We start from the raw sequence: 12,453 nt of genomic DNA, 5'->3' as shown, positions 1-12,453 counted from the left end.
TCATATGTGATAATGACACAATTTGAGACCGGTTTATGGGTCTAGCGCATTACAGTTAGCTTGAGTAGATTATTCAAGTGATTAGACCCACAGGTCTGGTAAAATTTTTATTATTTTTTGAGTTTTGATTGCCCATTAAGGATATTTGGAGATGGTTAAAACTAAAGAAAGGCTAAGAGCTGTTTTTGGTGACCGGGACTGGATGTAGAGATTGAGAAGAAAATACAAGAGTGTTGTGAGTGTAGATAAAGCAATAAGCATGAACCTTGCATTGTACGCATGTAGAGACCTCCCCAATGGCCCTTGGGAAATCATTTCTTTGGATTTGGCAACTCCATTGAGTGGAGAAAGGGCTGCACAATATTTTTTTGTAGTGTTAGATTTATTTTACAGACGGCCAAAAGTAGTGTGTGTGAATGATGCAACAGCTGAAGCTGTCATCAGGTTCCTGGAAACATTTATTCACAAGAGAAGGAATCCCCAGAAGTGTTTTTGACAGACAATGGGGCAAAGTTTTGCTCTAAAGAATTTCGCAATTTTCTATTTACATTTGACATAAAACATCATTGTACGATCCAGAGTCCAACAGCAACATAAGAAGTTTCATCAAAAATATTAGAGGGTAAGCAACTTGTCTAGAAATAGTTGGTTCAATTGAAAGAAAGAGTTACAGAACCGTTTATATAACGGAAATAAGCTTCCTGACCGGCAGCCATTGGTGGATCCTGAGAATAGGGGTGAAGAGTAGCCTTCTGGTAGGTTACAGACTAGCTGGGCCGCCTTATTTTGTACCACTTGGAGTTTGGTCAGGAGGGTATCATTGGCAGCCATGCGCATTGCATTGCAATAGTCCAGGCGACTAATTATTAGTAACTGGACCAGCGTTTTCCTATGTCACATACGTCTACTAGCAAGCCCCCTTTGAGCTTGGAAAGCTGAAAGTGAGTCAACTGCCCTGAAGTAAGAACAAATGTAAACATTTACTCGACTGGAAATGTAGCACGTCCATACTTCAACATGCATAACTGTAACAGTTGTATTTGCATATTTTAACTTTTTTATTTCACAGTGCCGGAAATATTTTACTCTTTGAAGAAGCCCTGTGTTCTAAATCTCCACCAATTGTGAGGTTTTCTTCTCTGAAAAACACATTTACCATACCCCTGACAAGAGCAAATCTTAGATCGTCTCAAGGTGGGAAACTACCTACAAAATGTGTGTGAATACCCACAAAGTTGCGAATTTTTGAATATTTGCAAACTTGTGCAGGTGTTAAAACCCTGAAATGTCTTCAAACGTCCCCTATTGGCATAAGTACTCACTTATAAAATCATGCTAAGCTTGAGAAATTTTAGGAGTGCGTATGTCCATTTAAGAAGGCAAAGTCCCATCATTAAATATGTGCCATAGGCCTACAATTCATGCCATGTAAATGCTGCACATCTAAGTTCGTTCAAAGTTGTGAATCAAGCCCCACAATATTAATTATGTAATTATTTTTTTTCTTAGATCTATGTTGTAAACAAATTAAAAACTCAAAAAAGCAAAATTACCTAATTTGATCCTCAGCCATAAATTGATAGGTAACCTAAGGCAAATATAAGTTACCTCATGACACCATGGATCCAAGTACAGGGTGCTCCATTTTTGGGTTTTGCTTTTACTCACCTGGTAAATAGTGGTTGTATTCTTAACTCACTTCAGTTGAGCGGATACACCTGAATAAACTTAGTTAAAAATAAAGAAAGGCAGGGACTGGAGCATTGTATCCTTGGTGACAATGAGTCATCTTGAAACCTTATGCTACTGGAAACTGCATCATTGCACTGAATGTTATCTGATGCCTTCCCTGTCCCCCACGGAATGGAAACTAATGTATCCCCTTTCCAATATTACCTTTTCTAATGCGATGGAGAGGGAGGCTGACTGACTGCCTTTGAGCGAGGGCCGCATTGTGTAAGCTTAATACTGGCGCACAAAGCACAACTAATTCATGCCACCTCTCCCCTGATGTTTGTGTAAGAGGGAACGGAGCAAACGGATCCTGCTCATGCTCAGGGCGATAAAAAATACCAGTTTGTGAAACTGTTGCAAAAAAACATATATCAAGCATCTTAGGTCTTACATTTTTTAATATATGTGAAAATATTTTTAGAAAAGGAAAAGAGTTTTTCATTAATATTTTTGCCGAATCTCTATCCACAAATGGAACTACTTGAGTTTTTCATAACCTTAGTTCCATAGGCCACATTTGAAATGTTCAACACGTGTATGTGCTCCATGTCCTATAAGGTAAACTCAGCAACAATAGTGCATAATTCATTTGATCTGGTCTTTGCTGCGGTGCAAAAAATGTGTTTGAAGCAAATCAGTTTTGCTCTATTCCTTGTCAAGCAGCAATACAAATAATGCAAAATGTTCTTGCTCCGTTTGTTTAATTTTATTATATAACCTTGAACATTTATTCCCCACATGTTTGCAAGGACTGTGATGTTAGCAATAAGCACATTCATGCTTCAGTAATGCAATTAATTGTTTAGTTGGTGGGTGAATAATTGGTAATGCCAAAATCAAAGGCGCAGTACACCTATGCTCTGAAGAGAGACTCTGACAATAATTTTTCATAAGGATTCCTACAAAATATTCAGGGGTAAAAGACATGAAGCAATAACATGACAGCATATTTTACTACATTTCTGTACTGTATTGCCGGTAGTAAATGAGCACGCCAGTAAATCTGCAGTAATTATAGGATTGGTCAAATATGCTGATATTTCACATTCCTACCGTACCTGCACAAGTCTTAATGAACCCATAACTTGCACAAGAGGGATACCCTTTATATGCACTTCTAAACAGTCAACTGCACAATAGTGATTGGAACGGTCACTGGTCTGCGAAAACACAATATCAAAATACCATCGTTGTTTGATAGTCAGCTGAGGGTGGGTTTGGCAGCTTTAGTGTTAAAGAATTCTAGTAAATAAGCTAAGCTAAACAGTGTAATAGGCTACAGGGCTGTTTCCTTCTTAAGCTGTATAAATCCCCATTTAAGTGGAGAAACGCCAGGCACCCCACCAAAAAATGGCACGGTTGGCTGATTGCAGCAGAATTATGAGAACATACACAAATATAAAAGAGTGGGGTAATGTGACGGATCGAATCAGACTGCACTTGGCTCGAACGTGGAAGGTCTGACCTTCATGGTGACAGATTTTAAGGAGTACCACCAGCCATGCCAAGTATACCAAACAATCCCATTGTCGGTCTTCGCTGTGTACGGGCCATTGTAGTAGAAGCCGTTCAGGTTGACAGCATGGCACCTGGTGGAATAATAGTTGGAAATACATAAAGTCAGTCAAGTGTCAACACCATGATTTAAATGTAACAAGAATTCTTAACTGGTTTCTATTTTTTTAATACAATTCATTAATTCCAAAGATCCTTCTTGTGAAGAGACCCAGAACGGAATCCCTTTTGATGAAATTACACTGCCTACAGCACTTGATAAATCCACATGTGAGTTGGCATGTGAGTCACTGACCGCACACTACGGAAACAAGGAAAGGTCATGGTCGCTCCATGTTTCTGAGCTGCGATGTCTGGAGTACGCTCTTACTTGTCCTATTGGAACATGGTTTGTGAAAGCCCAAAACCACTGCTTGGGCCTCTCTCAATTTCTCTAGCTCCCGATATCATACTTTATTTTGCGTTCCTGAGAATTCTGTTATACAAATTCACAAGACAGTCATATATAATCTTCATGTCTACCTCAAGACGTAAAGGTCAACAAAGGAAACAAAGTGACCACTGACCTCTTGCTTCTACTGATGTCAAATAACCCACACAGGGTTGGTGATTAAACATAACTATGATATATTAAACTTTATTGATGAGCACTTAGATGTGTAGTGAACAAACAGAAGCTTGGAATACAAAGACAAGATGTAATATGCCCATCTAATTAATCACTAGTGTTGAAAGATTGCAGAGATTGACAGACAATTCAAAAATGAATACCAGTTGATTATATGTAGTCATCAGTTTGTAGCATTCCTACTTTATAATGCTATTGTAGGTGGCCAATGTCTCTTGTGCAAAATCTTTTCCCCAGTACATACCTTCTTTTAGCTGTTAATCTATCGTTTTCCAGACCTAGCAAAAACCTTCCCTAATTTGATTCTTTATTCAATCTTCTAAGGAAATTAGCTAAATCATCTGATTTTATTGGCTGTCAATATTTGAGTTACTGTAACAAATATACATCATTCAAACATCTCTTAAATACCTTGGGGCATATTATCAACGTTAAGCAATATTTATCGCTAACAATGCTTAGCAACGAATTTTTTAACGCTAAGCATCGTCAGAAATTATCGCAGATAAACCTTGCTATTATCAAGGTTTATCGCAAACGCGATAAAAAAAGGCCGCAATGCATGAATATCGCTGAAAAGTCAGCGATATTCATGCATTACCGAGCTAATGCTCTTAGCCATGTTATCCACCTCCCATTGGATAACATGGCTAAGAACTGCTCAGGGCAGGTGTTAGTTTTTGGAGATATTCGCGCTTAGCGCGAATATCTCCAAAAGTTGGTAATAGGAGATAGCGATGTTAGCGACTGTTTCCAGTCGCTAACATCTTGGCACGCCCACTTTGCATGTCATTAGTGACAAATATCACTGACATGCAAAGTGGGGCCCAAGATGGTCGCTATCTCCTACTAGCTGTCGCTAACTGGTGTTAGCGACAGCTAGGTAATAGGGAGATAATTTTATCTCTGCTTTCTTGGCTTTTAAAGCCAAAAAAGCGGAGATAAACCCCCTTGATAATATGCCCCCTTGTCTTTTCTAAGCTTTGGAAAATTGTTATAAGGGCCTTCCCAGTATAGAGGACACAATCTTGATGAGATAATTTTCAAAAGAATGCCTGATGTTAGTGAAAAGCATCATTCCTTTATTGCCATCTGATCATTTAGCAGTGCCCTTTGGATAAATATAGCTTTACATACTAAACGTGTGATTTGCCATAAGACGTTTTGAATTTGCACGTGGAAAACAGTTTTAGATCTTTTAACACATTCTCCTTTTCATCTGCTAAACCTTAAAATAAGGGGACAGCTTCTGGAAAATTGCATTAACTGGATTTGACAGACAATTGATTCTTTAGCAACTTCAAATTTGTCAATTTTAAAGTTGACAATTGTACAATTACACATACAACCCAAGGAGTAACAATCAACAAGTCACTATGGTGCAGAAAATATTAAAATCGAGATAGGTAAATTTGGTAGTGCTTTAGCCCAGCACTTACGTAAGGATACAAAAAAGAGTGAGTATGACTCAATTGTTAGAAAATATTACCATTATTTATTTTAAAAATAAATATCTAAAACAAAAGAAAATATTTTTGGCTTGAGTTGCCTTCTTGAAACTAGTTACTTTATCATAACTAGTTTTTCTATTGAGCAAAAACATAATAAATAGACCAAGATAATCTAGAAATCACTTTGGTTAAAAAACATCTTATAATCACACACCTTATAGTCTCAATGAGGATTTTGAGTTGCATCATTAATAGACATATAATTTGTACTGTAATTACCTGTAAATTGCCCTGAGGAACCGATTAAGAAACTGGTAGAGTGAGAAAATGTAGGCATCTAAAGGTAGTTAAAATCATCCAGTCTTTTAAAATAAATCATAATGGTTTACTCTTGATCTTGCTGATTCTAAATTTCTTCAAATACGAAGTCAAACATAAATTACTTGAAGATATATGCCAGTTGTGCTGTTATTGCTTGCTATTGTATGAAAATGCGATTGCTAGAGGTGGCAATTCTGGATAACCTCGGAAAGTTTCAGGGCATCATTATTGATCTTATCCGTTTAGACTCTAGGCCATGTTTGATACAGTTAATCACTTCATTTTGATAGGCACTTTATAAGAGCACAATGCTTGACTTCAAAATGTAAATATTTTTTTTCTGTAGTATTGATGCCACCATTTCACTATGATTTTGCCTTTGAGATGTGGTGTACCACATGGCTCTGCTGTATTGTTATAATTTGTTTTTAATGGATACCTTCTTCTAAAAGTGACATTGGAATAGTTGTTTTGGGTTTCACTCTCTACAACTATGCAGGGGATAACCTTGTACCTCATGAATGTTATCAGTTAATGCTTGAATAAATGTCAGCAATTAAAACTCAGGCCACACAAAATGTAAGTTCTTTTGGTGGACTCCCATCTATGGTTTTGGAATTCACTGGACTGTGCCAGACACCTCAGAAGCAAGTGAAGAAGCTTGTGAATAGCTTGGCTGGTAGGCGCTTCTTTAATTTTCTTTTTGCTTTATTTCCTACAGATACAGCGGGTCAGTGTACACCTGTATGTATTAAGTATCAGGTGAACACACATTATGTGTGCACCCCATTGTTTCCTATTCACAGGATTCTTTTGGAGTTGTAAGCCCAGGGCTGGCCTTCATGTGGTCCTGAAGAAGAGCTTTGAAACATGTCGACCCAGTACTAAGGACACCATACTCATTACAGTTAAGTCTTTCCCTATTATTAACCCCTGATTTTAAAACATTCCGAGCAGGAATACAATATTAGCTCACTAGCTAGGTATGTTCAGCCTATTTTTCCCACTCCACATCACTGCACCACACATATTTTCCTAAAACTAAGTGCTCCTATGTAGCTCGCAAGTCGCAACACACCTCAATCCACAGCTGATTGAGAGGACCCCAATGATGAAGCATGCCACCTAGGGGTAAGTAACCCTGTGTATGAGGGGACTCTAGAAAATATGTTTTCTTTCTGGAAAGAGGGTTTTTCACACACGTTCAGTGGAATCCCTGTTCTTCCTATGGTTAGGTTTCTAATTCCGGTATTCCGGATATTGTGAAACTGCATTCATTAAGGAGGGGGAATCTAACCTTAATCCCTACCTCCCCCCGTTTTTTGATTGTGGTTGATTAACACAGCAAGGGAACTAAGCAATGGCTGTCCAAGAAAAATGACAACAAGGGTGACAGTGTCTTAAACCAGGAAAAGGGTACAAACGCAAATAACCTGTTAAACCACCAGCCGCTGTTCTCCTCTTCAGCACAGTTTCCTTCATAGTTGTCGTTATCCTTGTCCTTTGTACTGAATTTCATCCCCTTGTGGCTGGCCCACCATTCCATCTCTGGGTTAAAGCTGCCTGCAAGAGAATCTCCGGCTGTTCCAGAGTAGTCGCCAAAAGTCATCTGGTATGAGCTCTAAGGGGAAGGCGAGCAAACATTTAAATGTTTAAAGTACTGCAGAGGTATTACAATTGATTCACATTTCAGCAAAACTGTTTGACATGGGAAGAAGCCCTTTAAGGAGAGAACTGGAAATCACATGCACTCTAATATAGTTTGCAAACAAAAATTAAAAAAAAATAGTTCCCTAAAAGTGAACAGTGGAATAATACATATCAACCAATCAAAAGGATGGTAAAGAGGCTATGCTCCAGGTGAGGTACAAATACAAGATAGACAAGATGGGACAAGGAAAGCCATCAAATAAAAAGTAAGCAATTAAGAGTTACAATAAAGCCCACCGGTGATAATGAATGTGTGGGCTGTAAATTCTTTGTAAGCCCGCAATAGGTCTCAGTTTGCACTGTCCGGAAACATGTAGAAGTAACTGTATTAACTTGATTAGTAGATGAAAGATCACAGCCAAAAATGAGCCTTAATAGTGTACAGAAGTTGAAGGTATAGGAGAATTACCCCAACTCCGTTGGCCACCACCAGTCAGAAGTCCAGAATGAAGGAGGTGTGCCATTCATTTTAAGTTGGTTAGTACTCATCCAAGAGGCCAATCCATCATACACACTTGAAATCTGGATTGAACCTGACTAAAGTGCTTTTTGATCAGCACAATAATTTGGGTGTCATCAGCTTGAGATTTCAAAGTGTTCCAAAAGACTTTATTAATACAGAAAAAGGAATGATGCAGACATTAAAAGTCATGGGATTAAGTGACAACCCATGCGTGACCTCACACAGGAGAGGTGTGAAGGATGGCTTAAAACGGAAGAAGCTGATTACCCTCAAGCTTTTCAATAAGACATTGCGTAAGGTAGGATAGAGCCTACTCCAAATACCCAGTTGTTACAGACTAAAGCAGAGAACCTCATGAGACAGTCTCAGAAGCGCCACTAAGAAGAAGAAATTCATATCAATCATGGCAAAACAAATCTGGTGCAATGAGTATCTTTCATGGCCTGTTTTGCTTCGGCTTGATAGTCACCTCGTGGAGGAAAGAAATCTGTGCAAAAGTATATATCCCAATATTTCTAACTTTTCTATCAAAAGAACATCCTACTTGTAGCTGGAATTTGAGACTCCGAATCTGAAGTTTCAGCATGTTGCTATTCTTACAGTGGCAAATGGCAGAAAGCACTAACCATGAGGTGATGATTGTTTCTGCACTTCTCAACATCCACAATCAAGTACACAGTAACAGTATGTTGGTTAAACTTGGACCAAAGGAAAGGAAAATTGCATAAAAGAGAAAAAGAGACTCAAGATGTCACCACGTTGACTCTATGGTTTATGGTGGACATCTAAAGACAAGATTAATATCTTTAGTACCTAATCACTTTACTGAGTTCACTATTGCTTTCTATGAAAATTATGTACCATACAAATATCTCAGTGATTTAGACTCTCTCTTTGGAAGTGGAACACTATGTTCCTGCAAATTGGAACATAAGAAAACACAAATTAATTATTGCTATGGTAACCCTTGTCATAAGCAAACTCTCTTCTATAACAAAGGATCTCCCTTCTTATTTGTGAGAACACACTCTCTGGTGTTGTGATATACATTTAAGGTAGTCTTTACAAGCTATAATATAACAAACATTCATCAGAACCACATAAACCACATTGATACCAATGAGTCCCTTACCTTGATATCCACCACTACCATAATGCAATATGTGCATTGTGAATATTTGAAAAGTCTTTATTTGAAGATGATCGTTTCCATTTTCTCATGTAAATTAGGATCAGATAAATATACAAAAAACAGTTCTCTACGTCTGCAAAGTTATTCAGAGTAAGCTCTTAAAGTTATCAACAGTTTGTTACGAAACATGACTTAATCCTTAGGAGGCGGGTGGGGGAGGGCGGGGGACGGGAGACGAAAAGCGGCGCCACTGCGTTGCTGTGCGTTCCTGTGGGAGAGGAAAGGGGGCAGGGGCGAAGAGTGTTGTGCTTTAGAGTTCCACGAGGGGGTGGGCGGGGGCCGAGGGGGCTGATGGGATATGGCGGGGGGACGCGAGGGGCTTGGGGGCGGGGTGGAAGTCTCCTGGGGCTGTGGGGGGGAATCTGGGGGTGAAGGGAGCGGGGGCTCGGGTTGGGGGCAAGGGGGGGGCGCATCACCTTTACTCATAGAGCATTCGGAGGTGGAAGGGGGGGATGGCTGGGGGGGTGGGGGCTTCAGGCATGGGGGAGAGTGTGTCCTCTGAGGGGGATGGAAGCATGGTGGGGCCCAGTAGGTCCCCGTCCCTGGGGTGGGTGCGAGGGGAGATGGGGTAGGGTGGGAGGCCGGACGGGTGGGGGCCAGAGGGAGGGTTGGGGGGAGGGAAGGGGGGTGGGGCATTTTCGAGAGAGGGTTCCGGGGGGAAAGGGCGGGTGGGTGCTCCTGGTGGGGAGGGGTGTGGGGGAGGGTCGGTGTGGGGGAGGGTCGGTGTGGGGGGAACCCAGTGAGTGAGGGGTGGGGGAGTGGGGGGTTTCCGGGGGGAGGTGGAGCGTGCGGGTTGGTCGGGGTCGGGGGGAGCGGGGGAAAGGTGGGGGGTGCAGCCGGCATGGAGGGGGGCCATTCCGCGGATAGGGCCGTGCCGGGGGGATGGGGGATGTACGGGGGCGCGAGGGGGACGGGGGACGTTTTTTCCCGGAATGCTGGACTCCACCTCTATTTCTTGGCAGGAACGCTGGGATAGCTGCTCGGGAGAGCAGCATGCGGCTCCACTCCACCGAGGGGATGGGCTGGCTCTGCCTTGTACGGGAGGTCGCACTCCACAGAGGGACCAATCACAGGAGCGTGCTGGGAGGCGGGGCGGTAGGTCCCCGCCAGCCCCACCCCGAAGGGTCGAGACGGCCGCTTGGGGGCGGGAATGGAGGCCTGAGGAGGTGGATGTGACTGCGGACTCATATGTTGTGGTGGAGAGGAGAGAGAGTTTGGATATGGGGGACATGATGCGGGCATGCAGAGAGAAGGCGGGTTGAGTCGGCTGGAGCCCCTAGGGGGCGGCCGGGTGCCAGAGTGGAAGGATGGGCCCAGGGCTGGGCAAGGGGACAGGGTGCAACTGGACTATGAGGAGGATTCTGCGGAGGAAGGGGAAATTCGGGAGGGGGAGGGGGTGGGGGGAGCGGAGTGACTATGTTGTTAGTGTTTTGCAGGCTCGCCCATGGCAGGAAGCGCCGAGAGTGACGGCCCCCCCGGCTCCACTGGTTAGGCGGTGGGATCCCCTGAGGACGCCGGCTTGACGCCAGGTAAGGATGGTGGTGGAGCGGGGAGTGGTTTGGGCGGGCCACGTGCTGGGCAGGTGTCGGTGGGTACGGATGCTCATGAGGGGGATTCGGGGGTGCGCCCGCGACAAGGGCGGTATGTGAAGGATATAGGGGTGGGCCCGGACGGGGCATTGGCAGCGGATGGTGGAGGGGCTGGGGGCGGGAGGTGGAGTCAATGCTGCAGGGGTTGCGAAGGTGAGCGGGGCCACCGTCGAAGACAAGGGGAGCAAGAAGAGTTGTGAGGTACCGGTGCGTAAGCTTCCCATAATGGGTGTGGCAAAACGACTGGGTGCACACCTGTAGCTGGCTACGAAGGAGAAGATATGGAAGGGGGAGTATGTTGAGATTTTGAAGCTCCTGCACAGAGAGCTCACGGCGAAGGAAGGGTCAAAGGAGGAGGAGCAGAAGCTGGCTAGGCGCCCCAAAGTTCCCCTGACTATCGACAACTGGTCAGCCGCTTTTTTGATCTATGCCAGCGTGTACAGTGAGAAGTATCCGGAAAGGGCTATAGTTCTTTTCAAATACATGAATGTGATCAGGAGAGCGCAAGCCACGTAAGGGGGTTACGCTTGGTTACATTACGACGAAGAGTTCCGGGTGAGGATGGCGTCAGACCCGGAAGCACGGTGGGGTGAACTTGACTAGGACTTGTATCACCAGACCATGGGCGGGGCAAAGTTTGGCAGGACGATTTATACAGCCAGCGGTTTGCGCTGGCGTCACCCCCTTTACGGCCCGTCATACCCGAGGAGGGGTGGGGCATGGAGACGGCGCTCCACAGGCCACAGTTGGGTCATGTTGGGATTTCAATAAGGGCACATGCGCGAGACAATGGTGCCGTTTGAGGCACGAGTGCTCCAAATGGGGAAAGAGACACCCAGTGGTGCGATGCTGGGGGGTCAGGGGGAGCACACAGGGGCAGCAGCCCGTAGCGGCTGGGGCACCGGCAGGGGGCTGGGGGGGCGGAAAAGGAGGGGCAGGGGCTTTGGGCAAAGGCTTGTACGCCGGTTAGATTGGACCGTATCGAGCCTCTTTTGGCGTCTTATCCGTGGGCGGAGGATGCTGCCACGTTGCGACGGGGTTTTCGGGAGGGTTTCAGGCTCGGGTACGAGGGTCCGCGGATCACCAGATGGGCGGAATATTTGAAGTCAGTCAATGTGCTCAAGGGAGTTGTGCGGGAGAAATTGTTTAAGGAGGTGAGCGAGGGCCGGATGGTGGGCCCTTTCCCTGCGCCGCCCCTGCCAGGGCTGATTATTTCCCCTATGTGCCCAAGAAGGAGCCCGGACAGTGTTGCTTGATACAGCATTTGTCGTGGCCGGAGGGGACGTCGGTGAACGACTATATTTCGGCGGAGCTCACGTCGGTGTCATACTCGTCCGTGGATGTGGCGCGGACAATCGTAGCGGCTGTGGGAGCAGGCGCCCTCATGGCAAATTGCGATGTTAAGTCGGCTTTCAGGCTGCTTCCGGTTCATCTGGAGGATCACCAGTTGCTGGGAATCCAGTTTGACGGGGGCATTTTTGTGGATAAGGCACTGCCCATGGGTTGCTCCACCTCGTGTGCGCTGTTTGAGCGTTTCAGTTCCTTTTTGCAGTGGGCTTTTTCCTGGTGCACAGGCTCTGAGACGATGACACACTATCTGGACGACTTCTTCTTGGTGGGACGGCCGGGTTCGACGGACTGCCAGCGGCAGCTGGACGGTTTCACGCACCTCATGCGTTATCTGGGTATGCCCCTGGCGCCAGAGAAGACGCACGGTTCCAGTACGGTGTTGTCATTCCTTGGTATAGAGCTCAACTCAGTGGCCATGGAAGCACGCCTGCCAGAGGACAAACGGACGGCAATGTTGGCTTTGGTGGGCGGCATGTTGGACAAGCGGAAGGTGACGGTAC

General features: G+C 44.5%; 1 protein-coding gene and 1 long non-coding RNA gene across 3 annotated transcripts in view; one reads left to right on the top strand and one right to left on the bottom strand.

Annotated features, from left to right (window-relative positions):
- LOC144821277 (uncharacterized) overlaps positions 1-12,453 on the top strand; it is a 386,922-nt gene that overhangs the window by 240,127 nt on the left and 134,342 nt on the right. The gene's annotated exons all lie outside the window — the stretch shown is intronic.
- The window catches only part of FGL1 (fibrinogen like 1), a 340,864-nt gene continuing 330,829 nt past the window's right edge, over positions 2,419-12,453 (bottom strand). For both annotated transcript variants that reach the window (XM_078678112.1, XM_078678111.1), the window contains 2 exons: positions 7,083-7,270; positions 2,419-3,323 (listed from right to left, as the gene is read on the bottom strand). In XM_078678112.1, coding sequence (XP_078534238.1) covers positions 3,164-3,323; positions 7,083-7,270 — 348 coding nt within the window. In that variant the 3' untranslated portion in view covers positions 2,419-3,163. The remainder of the gene's footprint in view (positions 3,324-7,082; positions 7,271-12,453) is intronic.

Source organism: Lissotriton helveticus, chromosome 2_2 (assembly GCF_964261635.1).
Source record: "Lissotriton helveticus chromosome 2_2, aLisHel1.1, whole genome shotgun sequence".
NCBI lineage: Eukaryota > Metazoa > Chordata > Amphibia > Caudata > Salamandridae > Lissotriton > Lissotriton helveticus.
This window is presented reverse-complemented; position numbering and strand designations above follow the sequence as displayed.